Genomic DNA, 26811 nt, shown 5'->3' on the forward strand with positions numbered 1-26811 from the left:
CTCTGTGGCTCACCTGCGAGGTATTGATAACACCAGGCCAGCCAGGTCATTCTTGCTGACCAAAGCTCAGGAGAACAGAGACAGGGCAGCAGCTGAAGGAGAAAATGGTCTCCTTTGTCCACACAGAGGACAGGTAGCTTAGTACCTGGAGCCTCCAGCCCAGGCACATGGACCTCTCTCCATTATTCCACTCGTCCTCACCTATGAACACGGACCTCTCTCCGCTTACTTCCTTGCTCCTCAGTCAAGATCATGGAGCCCTTCTCCATTTACTTGTGCTTCACCAACCTCACACAAGGCACCCTCTCATGTGCTCTGTTCTTCCTCGTCCATGGACACGGGACCTCTCTCCACTTCTCACTCCTCATTCCTCCTGAAGGGTTTGCAGTCTCATTATCTAGGTTCTATGAGTGGTTTCCTACGTGGTTCCCTACGCACTCACTTTCTGCCTTTTTTTTTTTTTGATGCCACTGAGAATGAGAAGGTATGATTTACACAATTTCCATTCTTCACTACTGTTTGTAGCTGGCATATAAAAATACAAGGAATGTTTGCAGATCGATACCTTGTAGTCTTTAACACAGTTGCTTTTCATGGTGATTCTGTTTGATGATCATAGTCTCTTTAGGACAGTTAAGGCTCACAATCATGTTGACCATGGGTTCTATTATTTGATCTTCTGTTTGAATATTTTCTATTTTTCTGGAGCATCACATATTATTTTTTTCAGAATCATTTCTATTTTGGGGTGATGTGGTGCACAGTCCTTTGTTACCTTTTTGGTGTCCTGTCTTTATGTTGCAAACATTGGAATTCCGTCTTTTCTCTCCTTTTCCTTTGATAGGTCTCAGTGTTTACTAGTCTTGCTGCCCTCCTCTGGGGGCCAGCTTTGCAGATGTTGGTTTTCTCTGCATCCAGTCTGCTGTCACCTTCATCTGCTCCCTTCATGCTCTGTTGATGTGGCTGCTGGCTGCTGGGCCTCTGGGGAAAGCCGGAGTCGTCTCTGGCCTCCTTCTCCTCTTCCAGGAGGCACCCCTCCTCGGAGCTCTGCTGGGGCCAAGTCTCCAGGTCTGCCCTGGGGCCATTTCACTCTCTGTGTCCTAAGCTCCGTGGGCTTCCTTGCCGATGCGGGGGGTGATTCTGAGCATGCTGCCCACAGGCCTCATCGTCACTGATCTCCAGTCTGATGGTTGTGTTTGGAAACTGGGCCGGGGATCCCAGTCTCCTGGGTTGGCTGAGGCTGTGTGGCCCAGTGCTGGTGGGTTTGGTGGACATTCTGCTCGCTCGGGCATCAGTGGGGCAGCAGGCTCTGGCTGTCTCTAGACCACAGCCTCTGGCTTTCCCCTCTACCTGACCCCTAGGGACTGAGACAGTCTGCAGTGTCCCACCAGGACCGTGGGTTTGCCATGACTCCTTTATTCCTGTCCATGTTTTGTGTATTTCAAAACCACAGTTCTTGGTGGACGGTGACTCCTGGTTGGGCTGACCCCTGCACCATCAGGAGTGCCCCTCGTGCTAGTGACATACTGTCCCACGTCTGCTTTCATCTGATTTGTCTTTTTGTGATTTATGTGTTTTTCACTTTACATATATGTAAAGTGCCTATTTAAGTAATGTACAGATAGTTTTTTTCCTCTTTTCTTAAAAAAAAAAAACCTCAGGGGGCTGGAGTTGTGGCTCAGTGGTAGCATGCTTGTCTTGCACATGGGGGGCACTGGGTTCGATCCTTGGCACCCCATAAATAAATAAAATAATAAAATAAAGGTATTGTATCTGCCTACAACTAAAAAAAGGAAACCCAGGACTGGGCCCAGGGCTGTTGGCCACTGAGGGACAGCTTCAGCCCTTTTTATTCTGAGACAGGGTCTTGCCAAGTTGCCCAGGCTGTCCTTGAGCTCGAACCCTCCTGGCTCAGCCTCCCTAGGAGCTGGGCTGCCAGGTGTGGAGCACTGTGCTGGCCTTTGTTTTTCTCTTATCCAGTCTGACTGTCTTGTCCTGGATGTGGAGTGTCTAGTGGATTTATACTGTAACTACCGTATATTGCTTTTTCCCTACTACTGAACTCTGCTTGGCTACGGGGACCATCTCTTTTACATTTTTTTTTATCCTCTTGTGGACTGATGAAATACTTTTGTCAACGGTTGTATTGTACTGAGCTGGCCACAACATGTGTCCATGTCACCCTCGGGGCGTAACAGTCATCTCTGTGGCTGTGGTGGCTGGATCTTAAACTGTCTGCTCTTCTGGGACTGTGTAGCCTCCCACTGTGGCTGCAGCACTTCGCCCTGGCCCCTTCTCCATCCCCTCTTGCCGATTTCTGCTTCTGTCTGGGTATTCCTCCCTGCCTGAGCCTCCTTCCAGCTTTTCTTTTGTTTTATTGTCCAGTTGCATTTTTATTACAAGGATCTGAACATGCCCTTATTTGCCTTCATTCTGAGCCTCCGTATCTGGGACCGGCCGCTCTTCTCCAGCCGTGGAGGCGTGCAGGTCTCTCTGCTGCCTGAGGGCTGTCTTTGTGCTCTCTGCTCCCCTGTGCCCAGGGTGATTTTCTGGTGTCGTCCAGCGGGGGGTTGGTGGGGGTCGGAAGCCCACGCTCCTCAGCGTTAGAGGCTCTTGGCTTCCAGCCTGTGCACCCTGTGCTCTGGTGACGTTGCAGCGAGAGCAGGTGCTGGGCCCTCTGTCCCCAAGCCTCCTCTCCTGCTGGGCCTTCTCCTGTCTGTATTCCAGCCCCCAGTCCGAGCTGAGGCTCCCATTCTGTTCCTGAAACCTGCACATCTGACTCTCCATCTGTGGTGGCCTCTATGGAAGCTTGTGGGACCAGAGGGTCCTGGAGACAGCTGGAACCCATGGTCTCCACTCAGTTTCCTGGGTCACTGCCTTCTGGAAGCTTTGAGGTGGACTCCAGTAAGCCCTGGACACTGCTGGGTCCCCCAGCTGGTGTCTCGTGCCCCGTGGGACCCACAGCCTGGTTTTTCCACCCCCGGGGCTGTGCTGATGTACTCCTTGTCCCCGCCTTCCCCACGAGGTGAGCATTGCCCTATCCCCAGTCCCAGGGCCCGGCTGGCAGCAGCAGCATGGGGCCCGCCCCCGGCTGGTGTGCTGGCGTCCAGTAGCGCTCACTCAGGTCCAGCCTCCTTGCTCGACACTTTCTCTGCTCTCAGGACTGGGCCAGCCTCAGACCTCCAGCCCCTGTTCCCGTCTCCCTCCTGGATCCAGGAGGCTGGGTTTCCGTTTGGGGCTGAAGGCACTGGTTCTTGGAGGGATGATTTGCTCCTCTTGGTAACACCTGGAGACGTTGTCTCAGGAGGGACAGGAGTGGAAATGCCCTGGTCCTTATGAGGGGGCAGGGATGCTGCCCCATATCCTCCAGTGAACAGGAGGCTCCCCTGACCCCATCAGCAGAGAAATCTAGCCCCAACTCTCCTAAGAAGAGTGGATGGAGGGAGCTGGAAGCAGTCAGGAGGACCTGGCCAGTGCTCCCACTGGTGTCCAGGAGGTGGAAGTTCACCTTTTCCCCCTCGATGCTCGGATTAAGCTGTGGTGTGAGTAACAGAAAGGCAGCTGCTGCCCGCTCTGGAGCCCCTCAGCACAGTGCGGCCACAGGGTTCTGAGCCAGCAGGGCTCCCGCAGACCCCGGTGGAGCACCCTCATCCAAACCCTCCCCACCCTAGCACTCGCAGCCGCCTTCAGAATGAGGGGTCACCATCCCACAAGGCCAGAAGGCCACGAGGCTCAGAGAGGTAGAGAGGCCTCCCAGAGCCACACAGCCCAAAGCCAGTAGCAGAACCTGGGCCTGAGCCTGCATGATCTAAAGCTGCCCTCTTGGCACTGGGGCAGATGGAAGGGGGTCCACAGGGTGTAGGAGATCACCTTGGAGATGGTGGCCAGCCTCTGCTCCACGCTGGCGAGCAGGCTGGTGGAAGTCTTGTCTTGTAGCTGTAGCTGGTGACGGAGCTGCAGCAGGGCTGCCAGCTGGGAGCTGCTGGTGTTGGCGGCGGCTGTGGACAGGATGCCCCGCATGACCTCGGAGGCTGTGCAGCTCTGGAACAGATCAGCCAGGTGCTGTGGGGGGAGGCTCACTGGGCTGGACGGAGGGCTGTGTGGCACACTCAGACTGTGTGGCACACTCCCCCGACAGCCACGCCTCTCCAGGCCACGCTCTCTGGTCTCTGTGCTTGCCCACTGTGGGGACTGGGGGAGCTCAGAGTGTGTTCACTTGAGCCCCAAGCACCTGTGGCTGGACTCTGCAGCTTCAGGCCCAGCCTCCTTCCAGCCAATGGCTGTGGCCAGGCCCATTGGCCTGCAGCTCTTCTCTCTAATGGAGCCTAATCCCAGCCAAAAGGGGCCCCTGGGTGCTGGGGGACGCCTTCTATACTCTGAGCTGCAGACACACAGGGCAGAGCCATACCTGAGACAGTGCCAGGAACTGGCAGGTGGCCACAGGGTCCAGGGTGCCGATGCATTCCACCATCTCAAGACTGGCGGCAGCTGCGATGCCCAGGAGGCCTCTGTCCAGGGCTACCTGCAGGCACTGCAGCAGCACCTCAGAGGTCTGGGCCAGGTACCTCTGGGCCAGCACCATCCTCCTCTGCAGGTAGAAAGGGCTCAGGCTCAGTGCTGTGCCGACAGAGGCCACTGGGGGGCAGCAGCAAGGCACATACCCTCAGACTCTCGCCCTTTCTGCAGTTCCCCTCGGGGGCTGCTCCGAGGGCTGGCAGGTCCCCGAGAAAGGCCTTGGCACTCTTGTTCTCTGTTTCTTGCTCTAGAGATCGGAGCCTGCTCAGCTTAGCGCCCACCTGCAAAGCACACAGAAGGAGGCAGAGGGCACTGTGGATTCCTGCTTGGTCAGCAGGGGCCCCTAGGGTCACTGTAGACCGTGGTCTGGCCTCCCACCGCCCGGAGCCTGCCTGCTTTTGTCCAAGCCTGGTTTAGTGGACTTGGGAAGGTTTTGGTCTGAGGGCCTGAGCTGATTGCCAGCTGCCACCAGGTGGGGAGGTGGCACCCAGGGAGCCCAAGCACCCTGATCTTGGGACAGAGGCATCATGCTGGCGTGGCAGCACCAAGCTGAGGTGCCCACCTGTGCTCTGGGAGCTCAGTCTGGCCAGGAAACAAACAGAAGGAAGGGACGGGGAAGGGCAGGTCAAGGGAGAGTGGCCGGGGAACTGGGGCTGATGGTGAGCCCTGGGTGTGTGTGGCCCAGGGTCATAGTCCTAGTGGGACACTGCAGACTGTCTCAGTCCCTGGGGGTCAGGCAGAGGGAAATCCAGAGGCTGTGCAGGGCCCAGGTGGCCTTGGTCTAGAGACAACCAGAGCCTGCTGCCCCACTGATGCCCGAGCGAGCAGAATGTCCACCAAACCCACCAGCACTGGGCCACACAGCCTCAGCCAACCCAGGAGACTGGGATCCCCGGCCCAGTTTCCAAACACAACCATCAGACTGGAGATCAGTGACGATGAGGCCTGTGGGCAGCATGCTCAGAATCACCCCCCGCATCGGCAAGGAAGCCCACGGAGCTTAGGACACAGAGAGTGAAATGGCCCCAGGGCAGACCTGGAGACTTGGCCCCAGCAGAGCTCCGAGGAGGGGTGCCTCCTGGAAGAGGAGAAGGAGGCCAGAGACGACTCCGGCTTTCCCCAGAGGCCCAGCAGCCAGGAGGAAGGAACAGGTAAGGTGAGACCCGGCCTGGGGTGGAGAGGTGTGTTTCATGGGGCCTGGTGGCCCCATGTGCGGGTTGATGCATCTCTGGGGACAGCCTCTGTGGGCCAGGGTGGTTAACACCATCACAGGATGCGACACCCACTCCGGCTCACACAGACCACGCTCAGAGGCACCTGGGTAGGTGCTCATGAACACTGGTCAGTGAAGAGCCAAAGCTCCATCAGTTCACCCTTAGGACGCAGGACACACTGGCTCCGGGATCACCAGGCTCACGGTCTCCTGCCAGGATTTGCACTGGTGCTCAGCCTGGTGGCCACAGTGTGCTCTGGGCAGGAAGAGGTGTTCTACAGGAGCCGGTCGGCAGGGAGGCCCTGGCTTGTGCGCTGGGCTGCCATCCTGGAGGAGGAGCCACCTCTGTGTGGGCTCTTGGGAGGGTACCTGGTGCATTCGGGGCTGTCCCTGGGGTCCTGAGTGTGTAGGCTGTTCCCACCAAAGCACCAGCCCGGGGAAGCAGACCAGCCCCCTACCCCAGGGATGGGCCCTGCCCTGGGGAACGGCCTCTCCCCGGCCCTGGGGGGTTGAAGTGAAAGGTCCCCACAGCCCTTCTCGGAGGTGCCTGGGCCCACCGGCTCAATGGGAGCTGAGCTTTGGTTTGGCTCCCTGGGTGGTGCATGTGGGTAGAGGGCCAGGGGCTACACTGTAACCGTTACGATGGCCAGAGGGGTGTGTGTGGGGTGCTTCTGAAGCTCCCAGGGGCCTGTGTGTGACCAGACTGAGGTGGGGAGACACCAGGGCAGACCCTTGGTCATCTCACCCCCAGGTGTACTGGGAAGCGGGATCACCTACCGAGAAGCCGTCTTCCCAGCACAAGTCGGGACGAAGAGGGTCTGCCTGCATGGCCAGCAGGTGCAGGGCCCTCCCGGCCAGGCCCAGGAGCCGGGCATGGATCTCCACGCAGCCGGCGCTCAGTGGCTGCAGGCTCTCCAGCTGTGCCAGCACCGAGTGGGCCAGGGTGCGCTTCAGCATGAACCATTGCTTCGGGGGGAGGAGAGGCTTTGTCAAGACCAGGGGCCTCTCTGCTGCCGTCTACCTGCCCACCACACTGTGCAGCCCACCAGCCCTTAACAGGCCCTGGGAGGTGGGGTGGGGGTCTCCAGGGCTTAGGTGTGGGAAGGCCAAACCGTGTTCTTATATAACCTTGACTGGCAGCTCACTGGAACATTAAGTTCAATTTCAGGGCTGTCTTTGGTTCATTTGTATTTATGTCAAATTGGTTTGATTCATATTTCATGATATCTAAGCAAATGTAAAATGGAAGAGTTCATATTTCCTTCCAAATATCTTGCATATTCAATTCATTTTTTGTTTTTGCTTTTGCGGTACTGGGGCTGGAACGGGGGCCTTGTGCTGCTGGGCAAGCCTGTACCCCTGAGCCACACCCCAGCCTGCCGCTGGGTCTTTTTAAGTGCAGTGTGGCCTTCCACTGTCCCTCTGCAGCCCACTGGCCACTCAGCTGAAGCCCAGCGCTATCACACCATTAGTCTCAAGACCTGGGGGACAACCCTGAGGTGGCACAGGGAGCACCTGGTCTACTTAGCCAGGTGAGCCCTCAAGTGACCAGATGACGGCTCTCCTCCCCAGGCTGGGAGCTCACAGCTGTGCAGGGCTGGCTGGGGTCCCCACTAGAGCCAAGGGTGCCCTAGGTGTGACTAGATGGAGGGTGGCCCGGCCCAGGCAGCCCCCGAGGAGATGTGTGCGGGGCTGCGTGGTCACCAGGCCGGTGGACGTGTAGTCGCTGGTGCTCTGCAGGTAGGTCTCGAGCAGCTTCTCCAGGGACCGTGGCTCCAGCTGCTCCAGCCCCTCCTCCCACATAAGCTGCAGCATGTCCAGGGACACCTCCACCAGGCTGAGCTTGTGGCGGGCCAGCTTCCTCATCAGGGGGGTGTTGGTGTTCTGCAGCTGACAGAGCCAGGCGGGCGTCAGGGCACTGGGCACTCTCAGTGCACCCGAGCCCACGCTTCAACAGTGCTAAGGGACAGAACGAAGCTGTGAGCATCTCAAGTGTGACATGCACACTCAAACCACCACCTCTGAGGCCACAAAGGTGCCCTTCCATGTCCCTGGCCCTGGCCACCCCACACGCCACTGCCTCCGGAGCCTCTCTCCTAGGCAACCCCTGGGGCTTTCAGTGAGCTGCCTCTGTACCACCCTCTGGTGGACCACCCTCTGGCCCATCTTGGTGCGGCCGTTCTAGGTCTCTCCATGCTGTGGCCACATGCTTATTACGTTCCGAGTCAGTCGGCCCCACTGTGTGGGCTACTAGAACCCAGCTGCCGCGAGCACGGCACACCGGTGTTCCTCTGGATGGGCACATTCTCTCCGGGACAGGAGGGCATGCCTGGGGTGGGGTGCCAGGCCACCCCACAGCCCGAGTTTCACTCCTCTCAGGACTTCCAAGGGCCTTCCAAAGCAGTCCTACAGCTCCCATTCTCACGGCCTGAGGGTTCCAGCCTCCCCACACTCCTGCCACCATCCTCACAGGTGCACGGTTCTCACCGTGGTGACCTGGATTCTCTAACTGACTGACGATGCTTGTCTTCCATGAGCTTATTTACCATCTATACAGCTCCTTAGAGGAGATGTCTAAATTGTTCAAATATCTCCCTTTTTTTGTGATGCTGGGGTTTGAACCCAGGGCCTTGTGCCTGAGAGGCATCTGAGCTCTATCCCCAGCCCTATTTTCACTTGTTTTTGATTGGGCTACATGCTTTCTTAGTTAGCTTTTGAAAGTTCTTCATATACTCTGGATACGCTTTGCAAATAATCCACTCCTGCCCCATCTGTGGCTTTTCTTTTCATCATTCTCTTAACAGTATCTTTTGAAAAGTCCAGTTTTTCAATTTATTCTTTTATGAATCATGCTTTGGGTGTCAAATAAAAGAAATCTTCAATCAGGTGTGGCAGTGCACACTTGTAATCCTAGGAACTCAGGAGGCTGAGACTGGAGGATCACAAATTTGAGGCTGGCAACTTAGGGAAACCCTTAGCAACTTAGTGAGAACCTGTCCCAAAATTTAAAAAAAAAAAAAAATATATATATATATATATGACTGGGGTTGTGATTGAGTGGTAAAGTGCATCTGGGTTCAATACCTCGTATCCCCCCCAAAAAAGTGGGCCAAATCTGAGGCCACAGAGGTGTTTTCTGTGTTCTTCTAGATGTTTTATAACTCTAGGTCTTCTGCCTAGGACCACAGGCCATCTTGAGCTGACTCTTACATGCAGTATGAGGTAGGACTTGGGCTTCCGCTTTCTGGACTTATGCTTCCAGTTGTTCTAGCACCATTTAAACACTGTCCTTCCTGCTGTGGACAGCTTGGGCTCCTCTGTTGGGAGCCAGTCCCTGGTGTCTGTGTGTGCCTGCTTCTGGACTGCGCCAGATTGATCTGTTGGCCTGCTCTTACTCTAAAAGTATACTCTCAATTCCTGTAACTCTATAACAGGACTTAAAATCAAGTAGCATTAGATGTCTAATACTGTTCTTTTCCAAAGTTGTGTTGGCTGTGTAAGGCCTTTTGCATTTCCATATGAAATCTAATATCATTCTATTTCTATTAAAAATTCTGCAGATAATGTAGGGAGAATTGACATCCTAGCAATTAACTGTTCTGATCCATGAACCATATGGTTCTTCATTCACTTAGATCTTTTAATTTTTCTCAACAATGCTTTGTAGTTCTTAGGGTACAAATTTTCACATTTTGGGGGTAAAATTTCATTTTTTAAATGCTACCACAAATGATACTATTTTTTAATTTTTACTACCTGATTGATAGTTCCTCGTTCATAGAAATATACGATTGATTTTTGCATATTGTTCTTCTGTCTTGTGACCTGATTAAACTCATTGGTTAGCTTTAACTTAATTTGCTTATGAGCTTTAATTTAGCTTTACTAGTAGCTTTAATGTTTAATGAGTACATTGCAAATAATTTTCTATACCATCATGTTACTGTCAAGCTTCTTCCTACCCAAGCTGGATCCCTTTACTGTCTTTTTCTTGACTTATTGCATTGGCTAGAATTTCCTAAATAATGCTGGATAAAAGTGGTACAAAGATACTGCCTGGCACTAGTCCTAATTAAAAGAAGGAAACATTCAGTCTTTTGTCAATAAGGATGACTTTAGCTATCGTTTGTTAATAGATACCTTTCCTTGGGTTGAGGGAATTTCCCTCTTCTGTATATGGATTTTTGTGTGTATGTGTGTGGGGGGTACCTTGGATTGAACTCAGGGGCACTTGACCACTGAGCCACATCCCCAGCCCAAGTTTGTATTTTATTTAGAGTCTCACTGAGCTGCTCAGTGCCTCGCTTTTGTTAAGGCTGGCTTTGAACTCGCCATCCTCCTGCCTCAGCCTCCTGAGCTGCTGGGATTACAGGCGTGCTCCACAGCGCCTGGCTTTGTCAAACAATATTCCTGCATCATATGGTTTTTATTTATTGGGTCAAAAATACGCTGAACCACATTTTTTAAATATAAAATCATTCCTGAGATAACCCTAACTTGGTTATGATGTATTACCTTTTTTATATGTTGTTGGATTTAATTTTCTAGATTTTTGTTTAGGATTTTTTGTACTTTTATTCATGAGAAATATCTATTTTTTTGTTGTTGTTGTTTGCAATGTCTGTCTTATTTTGGAATCAGGGCAATAGTAGACTCATAGAAAAGTTGGGATGTATGCCCTCTTTTTCTACTTTCGGGAAGGATCTGTGCAGAGCCGGTATTATTTTTCTTGCATATTTGGTAGAATTCATTGTAGAGTCACCTGAGCCTGGCTTCTCCTCTGTGAGAGTACTCCCAAAGCAGATGAGATCCCTGGGCACAGAGCTGTCAGTGACCTCTTTCCTCCAGGGACTTGGTGGGTCATGCTTTAAAGGAGTCTGCTCACCTGAGTTGCCAGTTCACGACATTCCCTTTCTATGCTTTCACTCTCTGTGGAGTCGGTGGCAATGTTGCCTCCTTTTTGATATTAGCTACCTATGTCCTTTCTTTTTTGTCGTATCAAATTGACTAGAAGTATATTAACTTATTGGTCCTTCAAAGAACCAGCTTTGGCTTGGTAGGCTTCCTCTTTTCTGTTTTCTAATTCACTGATTTCCACTCTGACCTTTTAATTTCTATTCTTCTACTCATTTGGGTTTAGTTTGCTCTTTACTTGTTAAGGTGGAGAGTGGACTGAGATCTGATCTTTTTTCTTTTTGCAGGTGCTTACTGCTGCAAACCCCAGGTCCCTGCCCAGGACTGCGCCAGAAACATCTTTGCAATGATGGACATTTCTTCCTTGAATTCAAACACTTTCCCTTTTGATTTCTTCTGTGGCCCATAGCTGTGTGAGTGTAGGCTTTTTAATTTCCAACTATTTGGGGCTTCCCACATATATAGCTTTTGATTTTTTGAATTGAGGTAAAAAGTATATAACATAAAATCAACCATTTTAAAGTGTAGAATCAGGGGCCACCACATGGTGCAAGCTTCAGCTCTTGTTCCTGAACATGTTCAACCCTCCTGGGAAAGGCCTTGTCCCCCAGGTCAGCCTTCACCTTCCTCACTGCACCCCTCACACCCCCTAGTCTGCTTCCAGTATCTGTGGATCCACCCATTTCAATTCTAACTCCATTGTGGTGCCAGTGCAGGCTTTGTCTGACTTAAATCCTTTGACTTCATTGAGACTTGTTTTATGGTACAGAATACAGTCTGTGTTGAAGGTTCTTTGGGCACATGAGAGAAGGTCATCCACTATCAGAGCCTATTGACTGACTGATTCAGATCCTCCAGTCCTTTGCTCGTTTTCTTCCTACTCATTCCACTAATGATTGAGAGGAAATTGAAATTTTTCACCATAATTGTAGATTTGTCTCTGTCTTCATTGTAATTTTAAAAAATCAGGTTTTACTTAATTTTTTTTTAGAAAATCAGCCACTTTGGAAAGTAGTATGGAGATTCCTCAAAAAATCTGGAATGGAACTAGCATATGTGCCAGCTATCCCCCTCTTTGGTATTTATCCAAAAGAGTCACTATAGTGACACTACATTCTCACGTTTATACAGTGCCGTCCACAATCACCAAGTTAGGGAATCACCTCCATGGGCTAATAAAATGTGGAGCATATACACAATGGAATTCTATCAGCTAAATAGAAGAATGAAATCATGGCATTTGCTGGCAAATGGATGGAACTCAGCAGATCCGAAAAGTTGAGAGTCAAATGTGAAAGCTAGAGAAAAGGAATTTAAATAAAAGGAGGAGGAATCTCATGAAAACAGGAGGAGGAAGAGTGGAGTAGGGGGTGGGGGTTGAGGGGGAGAGAGGAGGGACAGCAGGAGGCCACTGGCCCAATGAGTCTGTGTGTGGACGTGTGGACACATCACAGTGGAGGCCCTTTATGCCTAACCCTAATGCACCAATTTAGGAACAATAAATAAAGGGAAGGAAGACCAGAGAGCAGAGGGGGGCAGGTAGGAGGAGGGGAAGGGGAAGTGCTGGGGACCCTGGAGTAGGTCACCTTTGGTGTGTTCCTGCCAGGCACACGAGTGTCTGGAGAGCCAGGTCCTCCTGCCTAGTCCCGTGCAGGGCAGGGGAGCAGCTTCCCCAGACCCACTTATCTGACCAGTTGCGGCCACCCCACTTTTCCTGGGTCAGTGCTGGCTTGAGATACTTCCCACCCTCTCTGTCCTTGGGTCCATGTGCTTTCTGGCAGGTGTGCAGTGGTTTTGCTTCCTTACATGACCTGGCCACTGCTCAGGGCAGGCCCTCTCTGCCCTTGCCCAGTACCCCAGGCTGCTGCCGTTTCTCAGGGGGCTGCACAGAGCAGGCACTGCTTTTGCCCTGTTCCTACAATCCTCCAGGCTGCTCTGCCCAAGCTTGAGCAACTGGGCTGACCAGGCTCAGCTGCACGTGCTGGGCACCTGACCACCTACGTGCAGCACTCTCCTTCCTGGGGCTCCATCCCACAGGATGCCTGCTTCTCAGCTCTCAGCTCTGTCACCTGAACTTGGGTAGCCGTCCCCACTGGGGCTTCCTGCCATGGCTGTGGCAGGCTTGGACTCTGGCTCAGGGCTGTGGTTTGCCGTATTAATGCTCAGTGTTCTGGCAGAGCAGGCCTCATGGGTTCTGTCTGTGTTCTGGTTGTGTAATGAGAGTGTGAACCTAGTCATGGCTGCTCCTCACACAGAAGCCTAGGGGAGTGAGCATGCAGATGGCCGGCAGTGCTCACAGAGCCCTACCACTCACCTCTTGAAGGGCCAGCAAACCTCGGATCCTATGAAACAGCTCTTCCTCTGCAGCCACAGCTTTCTGGATCAGGTCGTGTGCCTCCAAGTAATGTGTGACTTTGTGTTCTCTATCTGTCTCATTTTGGGCACAAAACCTTTGTAAGACATGAAGGTGGAATTAGGAACAGGCAGGTTAAACGTGCACCTCTGGTACCAACGAGTGTGGAGTGCTTCATCTCTGCATGCTGGAGCTGCTCACTGCGTCAGCACTGAGGGCACTTAATGAGACACTTACATGTGAAGCCTTCTCAGAACATTTCAAAGCTAAGGTGAGCTGCTGGAATGATGTGGCCTGCAGTCTCACCCTCTGCCTACAAACCGGGGGTCTGCCCAGGAGACGTCTGGGGAGCATCCCACAGCACCAGGCAAGGTGATCAGTTGTCCCCCACAGCACCTGCACGGCACTTGCATGGGATGGACACGTGGGCATCCAAGGTCGGTGGAGCATCCACCCTGGCCTTGCTGGAGGAGTGGGTCCTGCCCTGGGAACGGGGTGTGTGTGGGTGTGAACACAGTAGAGTCTGTGGAGGTGTGCATGTCTTCAGGGTGCCCCACCTGGGTGGACAGGAGCAGGAGGAGAGCAGAGTGTGACTCCAGACAGGTGGGACAGGGCAGAGGGAGTAGCTGCCCAGGACCCCGTGGGACTGCAGGGAGAGGGACAGGGATGAATGAGGGCTCAGGAGGGAGGCAGTGGGTATCCTCCATGAAGGGGCAAAGGCTGTGGCTGGGCCTGCTGTGGGCAGCAGGGCCCTGGGGTGCTCCACCACAGGTGGAATTGGGAACAAGGCCCTCACCTCTTTATCTTTGCACGCTGTAGTTTTATATTGACACAATTCTCCTCATAGCCACACTTAATAAAGTCTTCTTCAATTTTCAGCAGTTGATCATCCATCTCCTTGAACAAAACCCAGCAGTCAGGAAGTTTGCTGTGCTCTGAGTTCTGGGTGATTTGGATCCGAAGGTTCATGATCCTGCGGGGACAGAGGGGGCTCATGCATCTGCAGGGACAGAGGGTGCTCATGCATCTGCAGGGACAGAAGGGGCTCATGCATTTGCAGGGACAGAGGGTGCTCATGCATTTGCAGGGACAGAAGGGGCTCATGCATCTGCAGGGACAGAAGGGGCTCATGCATCTGCGGGGACAGAGGGTGCTCATGCGTCTGCAGGGACAGAAGGGGCTCATGCATCTGCGGGGACAGAGGGTGCTCATGCGTCTGCAGGGACAGAAGGGGCTCATGCGTCTGCAGGGACAGAAGGGGCTCATGCATCTGCGGGGACAGAGGGTGCTCATGCGTCTGCAGGGACAGAAGGGGCTCATGCATCTGCAGGGACAGAAGGGGCTCATGCTCCTGTGGGGACATAGTTCTGTCCAGGTATTTGGATTTGAGGTTTCTGTCTAGAATCAAAAGCCCCAGACCGTGGCGATGCTCTCACTCTCCAGTGTCTGCAGAGGGAGACTTGGTCAAACACCTTCAGCCTTTCTCACACACTGCAAGTCATGCAGTCCCATTCCTGGGTCAGACACAATGAAGTGAGACTAACAGTCCTGCTTCAGACATGATATCTATTTGGCAACTAAAAACATGTCCCTAAGTCACTTAGAAGTTAACAGAACACCATTGCCAAAGGTCTCAGACTAGACTGAAGGGACACTGCCAGTGGGACTCAGGTGCATGCACAGGACAGCTGCGGGCAGCTCCTTCTGCTGCAGTGAGCACCGCACGGAGAGCAAGCAGAAGCAGATAAAGCCAAGAGCATCCCCACTTGCTGTGGTCCGTGAGTCAGAAGCCGCGGCTTCTCACAGAGACCCAGTAAGTGGAGCCCATGATTCTGATCAGAGACAGAGGGAGGCTCCAGTCGCCCACCACCACTGGCTGAGCCTGAGAGAGGCTTCTGGGGCAGGGAGAAGCCCACGCCCAAGCTGGAGGGAGCACCCTGCGCACTCTGCCCACAGCACCTCCCCAAGCCAGGCTGCGGCCCTGAGCAAGCAGCACCCAGGGACCTGGAGATCCTGGAGACCATAGAAAGGGGTTGTGGCCCAGGCAGGAAGGTAGCCAGCGCCTCGGGGGAGCTGGCCCTCTACCTGGCTTCCAGGTCCATGGTGAAGAACTTCAGGTGTGTGCACTCGGTTAGGCCTGTCTTTCTGGAGGTGGCTGAAGGCATCCATGAGCTTCTTATATAGTCGGCAAGCCTGGGGACAACCAGCCCTGGTGTCACTGTGCTGCTCAGCAGGGCCAGGGACCGAGCCGCCCCTCGCCGGGCACCAAGGCTGCTGCACCCTGCATCTTCTCACCGCAGCTTCTCTCCCATTGTCTTCTGAGGACAAGACGGCGTCGGCCAGAGTCAGGGTCAAATTGTACCAAAACTCCTCACTTCCGCCCAGGCACTGGGCCTTCTCGATCATCCTCTTAGCTTGTCCATGGTTCTTCTCCTGGTTGGCCAGCTGGGCCAGGAGTAACAGGCACTGTGATTCTGCACAAGGATCCTTGAGCTCCTAAGGACACAGACGTATGGAGAGAGGAGAAAGTATGGGTGGGCTTGGGTGGCCCTGGGAACACAGGTGACCCTGGGACTTCTCTGGCAGCTGGAGACGAGGCCCCACCTTTGCCCTTGGAGTAGGACCTTTGTATGTGTTAAAACCTAGCTCAAGGGCTTGGGGACTGTCACAGCCCTGCAAAGCTGAGGACCAAATCCTGTTCCCTGAAGTGCTTTCCAGAGTGACTCCTGCCTGCCAACAGAGGTGGTCACTACCTGGGCTGGTTGCCTCCCAGCCTGGACAAGAGCCCATAGAGAGCTGCAGGTGCCTCTCCTGCAGGACTTCGTCTGCTGTGGGTTCCCCGCTGAGGATTGTTGTCCTGCTGCCCTGAGGTCTGGAGCCTTCTCGTGGAGGTGCTTTGGGCCTGCTTCCCATGCATGCCTACCTCTTGCTCTAGCGTCACTTAGTTTGGGTACATGATGGATACCATGTGGCCCCCGAGGCTCAGATGTGAGTGTGGACAGAGGTGCTCTCGGGAGGAGGTTGTGTAGGGTGCTATCTGGGCAGAGAATGCCAGCTCCCCGAGACTCCTGGGCAGCTGCTTCACCCTGCCTGACCCTCCTCTTTTTGGGTTCCTGCTTGGGGAGAGGGCTCTAAGTTTAGGCCTGGACATTCCTCAGTGTCCAGAAAGGCTCAGGTAGCTCAGAGGCCAGTCTTGTCCTCACTGCCCCGTGGGCCTGCCGACCGCCTTGTAAATGCCAGAAAGGAGGGAGATTTATGGTAAGAACAGGAGGGAGAATCCAGTGGGGACAGCACCTGGACATCAGCGCCCCTTCAGCAGAGCAGGAAGGCTGCGTCCCCTGGTGCTGGGCAGCACTTTCTGAGAAGTGTGGAGTCCTGTGCAGCTTGGAGGAGACAGGAACTGCACACACCTGTGCCCTGACACCCCCACCTGTCCCCTGCCTGACACCCTCCACCTGTCCCCTGACAACCCCCACCTGTTCCCTGCCTGATACCCCCACACACCTGTTCCCTGCCTGATACCTCCACACACCTCTCCCCTGCCTGACACCCCACATACCTGTCCCCTGCCTGACACCCCCCACCTGTCCCTGCCAGATACCCCCTCACCTGTCCCCTGCCTGACACCCGCACCACCTGTCTCCTGCCCTGACACCCCCACATACCTGTCCCCTTCCTTACACATCCACACATCTTGTCCTGACTGACACCCACACACCTCTCCCCTCCTGGCACCCCACACACCTGTCCCCTCCTGACACCCACACACCTGTCCCCTCCTGGCACCCCACACACCTGTCCCCTCCTGGCACCCCACACACCTGTCCCCTCCTGACACCCCACACACCTGTCCCCTCCTGACACCCACACACCTGTCCTCTCCTGACACCCCACACACCTGTCCCCTCCTGACACCCCACACACCTGTCCCCTCCTGGCACCCCACACACCTGTCCCCTCCTGGCACCCCACACACCTGTCCCCTCCTGGCACCCCACACACCTGTCCCCTCCTGACACCCCACACACCTGTCCCCTCCTGACACCCCACACACCTCTCCCCTCCTGACACCCCACACACCTGTTCCCCTGCCTGACACCCCACATACCTGTCCCCTCCTGACACCCCACATACCTGTCCCCTCCTGACACCCCACACACCTGTCCCCTCCTGACACCCCACATACCTGTTCCCTCCTGACACCCCACACACCTGTCCCCCTGCCTGACACCCCCACAACCTTTACCCTGCCTGACACCCCACACACCTGTCCCCTCCTGGCACCCCACACACCTGTCCTCTCCTGACACCCCACACACCTGTCCCCTCCTGACACCCCACACACCTCTCCCCTCCTGGCACCCCACACACCTGTCCCCCTGCCTGACACCCCACACACCTGTCCCCTCCTGACACCCCACACACCTGTCCCCTCCTGACACCCCACACACCTGTCCCCTCCTGACACCCCACACACCTGTCCCCTCCTGGCACCCCACACACCTGTCCCCCTGCCTGACACCCCCACAACCTTTACCCTGCCTGACACCCCACACACCTGTCCCCTCCTGGCACCCCACACACCTGTCCTCTCCTGACACCCCACACACCTGTCCCCTCCTGACACCCCACACACCTGTCCCCTCCTGGCACCCCACACACCTGTCCCCCTGCCTGACACCCCACACACCTGTCCCCTCCTGGCACCCCACACACCTGTCCCCTCCTGACACCCCACACACCTGTCCCCTCCTGACACCCCACACACCTGTCCCCTCCTGACACCCCACACACCTGCCCTAACTGTAAGAGATGGAACCCGAGCCTGACAAGGCTTTCTTGGTGTCAGTACATCTAAGTACTCTCTTTGGGAATTCTTCAGAACAAGTGACAGGCGGTCTGCTTCTGGGGCTTCATCCCAACCTGCAGTCAGGTGGAAGGGGAGTACCAGTGGGTGTCCCCCATCCTGACTTGGACAGGGCAGTGTCTGTGGGAGCAGCACCAGGAGCACAGCAGAGACCCATTGCATCCAGAGCAGGAGGCTGCCTGGGCTGAGCCCCAGGGGCCACTTCTGGCTGCTTGGAGCAAAGCAGGATTTCTCCACACACAGGAGAGGAGCACGGGGCTCCTGAGCTTGGGGAGATGAGCTGTGCAGCCTGTTCGGAGACTGATTGGAGCCCTTCCAAGGGACCCCCTAGGGACTCCAGCAAGGCCACAGAAGCTGGGCAGCCCAGACCCTGTGAGGACACAGTTAAGCAAGGCAAGACTGGACCACACCGCCAGGGCCCAGCTGAATGAAGTCAGCCTCCGGGAACAAAGACGCTCTCTGGCAGGAGACACCATCCCGGGCTCCCCATGCACAGCCTGAGAAGTGAAGAAGAGTTATGTAGCCACAGAAACCCAGGGAAGAGTAAGAGGGGCAGCAGAACAAACAGGAGAGACCAGAAACAGGGACTTTCACATATGCCATCAGTGCACTAAAGAAAGTAGCAGGAAGACAGGCAAGGGACAACAGAAAAGAGCCTTCCCCAGAGAGGGGGTCCCGTGAGGCGTGGTGTGGGTCTTCCTCCACAGAAAGACACAAAACCAGCCTCAGAGGGGACAGGCCTACGTCCCAGACAGAAGCATCTCGCCTGTGCAGTGGAGGGAGCTGCCTCGGATGGCACAGCTGGGGCTCCTTACCTGGAAAGCCAGGTAAGCCTCTGACAGGAGCAGCCGTGCAGGCTGGTACAGGTTCATTTCCAGCAGAGCCTCCGCCTTGAGCAGCCACAGCTGGGGATAGGACGTTCCCTCCAGACCCCTCCCGGTCTCTCCATTTATCTTCAGAATCTGTAAGACACCACAGGACTGAACCCCACTGACGCTCCCTGGCCAAGGAGGCACAGAGGCCAGCTGAAGCCACAGGTGCACAAAGGCCATGCTCTGTGGGGCTTCTCCAGCGCCGGCCTTGGGGCGCTCGCGGTCCCCCTGTGCTCAGAGCTCAGGTCTCTGGGCGCTGCCTGTTTCTCTGACAAGTGCTGCCACCTGGACCTCTGTCTCTTCTTACTTTCTCCCTCAAGCCCACCCAAATCCACCACTGGCTGGGAGGCTCCTCACCCCAGGGCCCAGGCACCTTCCTCAAGTGCTGACCCTGGTTCTGAGGAGTGCCCCAGCCTGGCATTCCTTGGAACCAGGGCTCTTGATGCAAGAGCCGCTGTTTGGGAAAGTGACTTTCCCTTTGGGCAAAGCTCTGGGATGAGCCGGATGGCCTGGGGGGAGCCGGTAGTCAGACAGCGGTCCTTGAGGGGCCAGCTGGCTGCAGGGGCTTCCCCAGGATGTACTCTGCTCCAGGGGAGTCCCTGCTCCCTGCCTGCTCTCATTTGCTGCCCGGGCCCCTGGCAGACTTGCTCCATGGTGGCCTGGGTGCACATGAACCTGGTCTTCCCTGAGGACCTGCAGGGTTCCAGGGAGGATCGTGTTCCATTAGGCCTCTGGGTTTCCACAGGAGTTCACGCAGTAAGCACTTAACTAAGTTCTGGCTCTCTGGTGCCCTCCATAGGCAGGCCAGCGGCCAGGTCACCAGCACACTGGGCTTCGCACTTGGTTACCTTGTCTTGGGCTATGAGTGGCTTCACCTCTTCTGGGTGGCTTGGAGCCTCAGGCTCAATCAGCACTGGCAGGCTTTCTTCCAGAACAGGCTCCTTGTTCTTCTCCTTTCTCAATGCGATCTCCTTCCTGCAGCTGGTGGGAGGTGAACATGTAGCAGGTGAAGTGCGGCGACCACTTTCACGGCAACAGCCACTTTCATCAGTACCCAAGATGATCGCCACGGCCACAAGAAGCTGTAGTCCACACTTTTAAAGAGACTAAAAATGTCCCTGGGATTTGGCCTCAGTCTGGCTCCCAAACTCGTGTCTTGGGCCTGTTTTCTCCACAAAACAACTAGACCTCCTGATGTAGAGGTCTAATAGCAGACCCCAGTCTCTACACACCCAAAGCAGATCTCCCGCCACCCCAGGCAGAAAGACTCGGCTCTCCGGGGCTCAGCGCCCACAGGGAGCACCTGGGCGGCCTCCTGCTACTCACTACCAGCCCCCGGCATGGCATGTCCAGAGCTGTCCTTTAGAAAATGGACTAGCCTTCGAGAGCTCAGCCCAGGCCTGCCCAGCCTCTCAGCCCACACAGGTCCCTTCCTTCGGGACCTTGGACACTCCTTTCGTCCAGGAGTCTCCTGACCACCTGTGCCTAGAATGGGGTCCCCCACCTCTGGCATCACTGAGCGGAGCACACCTCACCCTGTTCCACAGCCCCCCCTTTGTCCTGCATGAAATCATACACAGCAGGTGCTGGCCAGTGAGCCCACGGCAGAGGGGAGGGGCTGCCGCACCTAGGGCTTCCGCAGCTGAGACCTCAGAGTCAGCAGGGGACTGTGAGAGGCTGAGCCAAGACCAGCCCTGGAGACCCCCACACTTCTGGAGGCTTGGCAGCTCGCAGAGGCCAGGGAGGCCTGGTCAAACAGATCATGCAGCTCGAGAATGCAAAAGTGATGTTGGACATGGACACTTGTCACCATGGGCTGCAGAGTGAAAGGTGCGGACAGCATGATTCCCTCAAGGAAAATAGTGTGAGTTCTATATCATGGGGAAAGTGTGTTTTTATGCTGATGAAGTACATCACCAGAACCATGTATCATTGCAGGAAAAGAGCAACTCCCAAGGGATGTCTGGATCCTGGTGGGTCCAGCTGTGGGACAGCTGACCTCTGCAGACCTCTAGAACCTGGAGTGACAGGGCTGGCACCCATGCTGGTGCTTTCCCAGGCCCTCCTGAGCGTCCACCTGACTTCTGCGTGCACACCCCTGGCTGTCCCGGTAGGTGCTGCCCACCAGGACTTCCAGGCCATGTGGCTGCCTGAAGTCCCCTGCCTGGCCCTTCTCTGTAGGGGAGCTCTGGCCCTGGCTGCACAAGCCCCCAGGAGTGAGTGCCCCACTGCCTGGGAATAGCACGCACCTGGCCTGCTCCATGTCACTGATGTACGTCTGCCCGACCACCGCCTCGTGGTGGGCAGCCGCTGCGGTCAACCTCAGGTCCCAGCACACTCGGGCAAGCCTGGGGGCAGACGGATGGGAGAAGAGACAGTCACACAGGCTGCAGTCAGTGGGGGCAGGCAGCCCTTGGGCTGAGTGAACTTTGTGATCTGGTGGATGGAGAAGATGCAGATGCTTTGGTCATGTTTTCAATCATCTTTAAAGCTAAGCAAAATTACCAGGGGAAAAACGGTCAAAGCTCAGTCGCTTGCTCACACATTATCTTCCCTGTGTCCTTTTCCACCACTGTCACCTTCTGGAGGAAGGGCAGGCACAGAGGTGCCACCGAAAGCTGTCTCTTTAAAACACTCTCCAGTGGATGTGACTGCAGCCTTTGGGAGAGTGCAGAGAGCGTCCAGGCACAGCTGTGTGCTTGGCCTCCACCCCATCGCCATGTCTGTCCTGTCCTCCCTCTCCTGCTCCTCGAGGGCACAGTGCCCCCCACCCCTAGTGTGCGCTTCCTGAGCATCACGTGGAAATCTCATACCACCATTTTTACGTCAAGTGTCTTGACATGCCTAGATCACAAACCTCGGGATTCATTGTTTACACAAATACCCAGCCTTAGGATTCACACTTCAAAAGGTGGTTTCTGCATTGCTTTGGGCACATGTTCAGCCTGGCCACTTCAGTGTTGCCAGCTTCCCTGGAGGCACAGGAGGCAGATGCACCCACCGAAGGTGGTAGAGGTCTGCCAGGCTCTTGCTTTCCACCACTGCATCTGCGATGAGGACGCCCAGCTGCAGGACCGGGATGGTGAGCTCATGCAGAGACATCTTCTGCAGGGCCTTGACCAGGAGGTCCAGGTAGTACAGAGTGTACGTCTGCAGAAACACAGTGAGCACGGTCACAGGCGGGGAGCAGTGGCAGCCTCCCTCCTGGGGCCAAGCAGGGGCCTGGCACGCAGGGTCAGCAGGTCCTCCCTTCTCCTTCTGTCCTGTGCAGTGACCAGTCAGCATCAGCACCCGAGAGCCGCTGGAGACCTCACAGGGGCACACCCACTCCTGTGTTCAGTCATGAAATCCACGCTTTCCTCCCCTTCTTCCCACTGGACTCTACTGGTCCATCAAGACCAGGATTTCTTCATGAACACATACAACCACTTTAAAATCAGACCTAGGAAGTGGACAATGTGTTCTGTGGGTTGGAACTAAGCACTGAGTGATTATGTTTTATGACTCTGTTTATGAGAGTGGTGGAGCGAGGAAGCAGCAGGCGCTGAGGTCTGCAAGAAGGTGCCCAGGGGAAGTGGCCAGGCTCAGGGGGGCTGAGCGCTGGAGGCTCCCACCTGTCAGTCCTGCTGCTTGCCAGGCCCAGGCCGGGGGCACTGCAGCTCTGGACACACAGATGGTGCGCTGTGGAGGTGGGAGGTACCTGAGGCCTCTGTGAATTCCATAAGGGAATACCTGCAGCTCCTCCACTGGTTTTCCTTTCCATGAACAGACCCCACTAGGGCGGGAGGCAAGCCCCAGGCAGAGCAGCCTGCTGCTCACGGATGGCCAACGGTTTCCTCCCAGGACCCATCCAGTCTTCTTCCCACACCCTGGGGACACAGAGCTCACCACCAGTGTGGCACACGTGAAAGGAGGCCAGCTTGCTGCTCCCAGGGCACCTGCTGACCCACAGTGCAGACGACCACTACCACGTGGATTCTATCAGGAGGGCGGACCTGGCCACAGAGCTCTGGCTGTGGTGGGTGGGGCTGGAGGAAGGCACAGGCACCCCCAGGCCACTTGGCAACCAGGGCCCCCCCATTGTTGAGGACTCCCGCGGGCTATGGAGACCTTCTGGAAGGCTCCAAGGCACCTGGAACAGTGTTCCCGATGTGCCAGCCGTGGACTGGAACCTATACCATGTCCACCAGCGGAGAGAGGGCCAGCAGACCATGTCTGCTCACTGTGGTAGATGCTCTGTAGCAGAGGGGAGTGGCCACTGTGACCAGAAGTACAGATGGACCCAGAAAGAAGCCGGCCCAAAGGTGATGAGTCCATGACTCAGTTCCTATGAAGCCCCAAGCTGGGCAGACAAAGTGGGCTGGACTGCAGCCCAGAGGCAAGGTCCTCCTCCAGGACCTGGGAGACCACATGACCAAGATGGGCTGTGAGTGTGACCAGGAGGAGGGTGTGTGCAGGACATAATCCTGGGGTCCCTAAGGAGGCACGTGACAGGGAGAGGGGCTGTGTGGCCACGGTGTGGAGTGGGTGAGGAGGCAGGCAGGAACCTCCCCTACAGACAGGGATCTCTGTGGTTGAGGCAGCTGGTTTGTGTCTGGTGTCTGGGCACGTGTCCCTGGTGGGGTGTGGGAGGAGGGCATCCTGGTGGACGAGTGCTGTCTGGCCAGCAGGTGGACTGTCCTGGGCGAAGTCCTCCCTGCCCTCACACCTGCCTACCGGCTTTTGGATGGTGGTGGAGTTCACGGTGAAGTCACTTTGGTCCTGCTTGAACACTGCCAGCAGCTCCTCAGGGCAGGAGTAGAAAGCCCACTCTTCCGCACTGGCTGGCAAGTCTTCGAGCTGCTTGTGGGGAGCCGAGGCCTGAGACTGGAAAGGAGAGAATGCGGATTGGCTTTAAAGAATGAAGTTCAAAGCAGACACCTCTGTGGCCCCACCAGGACAAGGGCAGAGGGTGACCCTCTGCATAGCCCTGGGGGGCGTACACCTGCCGTCCCTGGTGCCCAGGGCCCACGGCGCCCTGCCTGCCCTCCGCCTCTGCAGCTTCTCTGCTGCAGGCACCTCTGACTTTCCGTGCACCAGGCAGCTTCTGACCTTACTGCCCAGGGACACCAGGGACACTTGTGGCCCTCACGGCACAGGTTCTGCCTGGGCCGCCCAGGCTCTGCAGTCCACGGGGTTGGGCATGAGCTCACACACTTCGGGCTGGAGCCTACTGAACTTCCGGCCACATGCAACGTGTCAGGTCTGCTTTGACCCAGAGAGGAGCCAATATTTTAGGATGAAATGTCCCATGTGCCCTAGCGGCTTCCTAGGTGAGGCACTGCATTTCTCACCGGTCCCCACCTCCCTGGCCTCTGGGCTGCTGTTTATCGGGCTCATCAGGGAACAGGGTTACTGTCACCCTGGGCGAAGCATGTCACTGTCTCCATTGTCCAACACAGAGGATGTTGCAGACCCCACTGGGAGTACCGGGGAGGCTGGGAGGCTGTGGGGCCTTGCCTCTGTCCCTGGGGAGGCCATGTCTGAGAGAGAAGGCACCCTCACCTGCTTCCCGTCCTTGATCTTCTCCTTCTCCTCCTTCCCCTTCTCCTTCTCCTTGACCTTCTCCTTGATCTTCTCCTTCTCCTCCTTCCCCTTCTCCTTCTCCTTGACCTTCTCCTTGATCTTCTCCTTCTCCTCCTTCCCCTTCTCCTCCTCCTTCCCCTTCTCCTTCTCCTCCTTCCCCTTCTCCGTGACCTTCTCCTTCTCCTCCTTCCCCTTCTCCTTCTCCTTGACCTTCTCCTTCTCCTTCTCCTCCTTCTCCTTCCCCTTCTCTTTTCCTTTCTCCTTCTCTTTTTTAGACAATGACATATACGAACTGGCTGCTACTAGAATTCTATTTTCTAGAAATGATTTTCCGGCTGTCAACAAAGAAACCTGTGGAAAGACAAAATCCAAGTTGGCAGTATTAGAAGCAGGGCTGTGCCCACCCCCTGCACCAGGTGGAGGGGCCCTGGCTCTGAGGGTGCTGCTCTGCTAGGGTCAGGCTGGGGAGCCGCTGCAGAGCTGAGCCTCTGGGAGGGCTGGGCCCCCAGCGGCTATGTGACCCAGGCCTGTGAGCACACGGGTGTCCCCCAGGGGTACTTCCCCACTGTGGGTACAGCTGGACATCCTCACACTGAGGCTTCTGTGGACAAACCTTGCCATCCCCCAGAATCTCCCTCCTGGTGGCCAGGCCTGGGCAAGGGCGATGGTGGCTTCCCCCAGGACACTCAATGGATAGGGGCTGCTGGGACAGAGGCCCATATTCCAGATAGGACTTGGGTGGCCAGCAAGGAAGGCACAGCTGGCCCTTGAGGGGCCTTTCCCCTCCACAGGTCCATAGTGCAGACGTGTGGTGATGGTGGCATCACTGGAGGCTGGGCTTGGAGAGCTGGGGATAGGTAGACTCCAAAGTCCTTCCTGGTTCCTCCACCCTGCTGGGGGCTCTAGGGTCACTGGGTCTCAGGAAACCAGCCTGTCCTGGTGGACACTGCCCACAGGGCCTGGGACAGTCACACATGGGCAGTGCCCAAGGGCTGGAGACCAGCCAGAGCTGCCTCTGGTCCCCACAGGGAGCCGTGGAGGAGAAAGGCAGAGGTGGCCCTTCATGGCTGGGGGTGGGGTCAGAAGAAGGTTCCAGAAGACACAGCTATTGACAGGAAGACTAGGCTGCTCTGTGGGTGGCCTCAGCTGGGACACTGTGGGCACAGGCCCGGCAAACGGGGCTGGGGTGGGTTTGGGGAGTAGCAGGGGCTGGCTCAGAGGGGGCCCAGGGAGCACACCAGGCCAGAACAGTGCCAGCAAGGTGTCTCTCAGGGGAGGGACATGGGTCACCAGAGCGGGGTCTGCCCTGTTCAGGACCTTTGGAGAGTCCCAGGAAGACTCCCAAGGAAGCAACAAGCATGGCCTGCACCGTGGCCCAGAAACGCAGGCCAAGCACCTGCCAGATGTGCCTGAGGAAGGTGTAGGCCGCCAGGCAGTCGTCCCGGTAGTGGGTGGAGCTGGGGGTCTCTATCAGCGCCCGCAGGATGTGCACGCGGGCCAGCGCTTCCAGCTGCTTCACATTCCATGGCTGCTCCCAGGAGACGGGCTCCTCCTGGGTCGCAGCGTCTTCTGCTGGGGTCTGAACGGAGGTGCACTCCCCTGCAAACAAGGTGCCTGGGCTGAGTGCACCTCCAGACATGGGGTGCTGTGGGCCAGGGGCCGCCCCTCTCCTGCCTCCTACTCGCTGGCTCCTGCTCAGCCACCTGCCCTCCGCCAGGCCCTCAGGTGGCGCCCCCCTGTGGAGGCTCATCAGAGCTGACTGCTCCCCAGTGTCCTGGCCCTCTCACAGGCCTGGAGACCAGGAGACTCCCAACTCCCGTGCCTGGCTGGTGTCCTACAGCCCTGCGGTCTGCTGTCAGACTAGCCGAGGCAGGGCCATAGGCCAGCTGCGAGTTTTCCCTGGCTGGTGGGTGGGGGTCTGGGGCCCTGGCTAGTGCAAGTCGCAGGCAGCACAAGGTGTCTAAAACCTGGCCTGAGCCAGCCCACCCCAGGCCTGCTGCCTGGGACACAGCCTGGGGCCGAGCTGCCCTGGGCCTGGGGCTGCTCTTGCTGAAAGACACTCCCTCTGTGGAGGCCGAGGTCTGCCACCCTTCACCTCTCCCTGGAGCAGCGCTGTGCATCTCAGCTCACTGGGGAAGGATCCCTGGGCTGGACTCAGGGCTCCTTCAGGTGGCCACAGTGGTGGCTTTCCTTGCAGTCCTGACCACTTCCCTCATGGCCTGGGGTCTCTGAGAAGAACTGTCCATTCTGACAGCAGACTCAGGCCTGTGGCCACTAGGCCAGTGGCCCTGACCAGGCCAGCACCAGGGAGACTGTGGGCTGCACCTGTGTCTAGGGCCTCAGCTCTCCTTCTGCTTAGGTTGGGTCAGGGCAGGCCTGCAAAGTGACCTGGGACTCCTCATAGGGAACTGTTCCCGAGTGTCCTTGGGTCGGTGCCCGGACAGTGGGGTTTATAAGCAAGGCTGCCCGTGTCTCCCAGCCAACCTTCCCTCACCCAAGGCCCCCCTTGGCC

The 26811-nt window shown here is 56.2% G+C and overlaps 1 protein-coding gene across 1 annotated transcript in view; it reads right to left on the reverse strand.

Moving 5' to 3' along the window:
- Positions 1–26811, reverse strand: part of Cfap46 (cilia and flagella associated protein 46) — an 85978-nt gene that overhangs the window by 14998 nt on the left and 44169 nt on the right. Inside the window, 17 exon segments of the mRNA XM_026410278.2 lie at positions 3871–4041; positions 4409–4588; positions 4662–4796; positions 6506–6694; positions 7433–7618; positions 12957–13092; positions 13792–13968; positions 15081–15118; positions 15120–15188; positions 15291–15491; positions 18678–18824; positions 19583–19715; positions 20984–21082; positions 21736–21884; positions 23451–23594; positions 24273–24650; positions 25696–25898. Coding sequence (XP_026266063.2) covers positions 3871–4041; positions 4409–4588; positions 4662–4796; positions 6506–6694; positions 7433–7618; positions 12957–13092; positions 13792–13968; positions 15081–15118; positions 15120–15188; positions 15291–15491; positions 18678–18824; positions 19583–19715; positions 20984–21082; positions 21736–21884; positions 23451–23594; positions 24273–24650; positions 25696–25898 — 2735 coding nt within the window.

Source organism: Urocitellus parryii, chromosome 5, assembly GCF_045843805.1.
Source record: "Urocitellus parryii isolate mUroPar1 chromosome 5, mUroPar1.hap1, whole genome shotgun sequence".
NCBI classification, from domain to species: domain Eukaryota; kingdom Metazoa; phylum Chordata; class Mammalia; order Rodentia; family Sciuridae; genus Urocitellus; species Urocitellus parryii.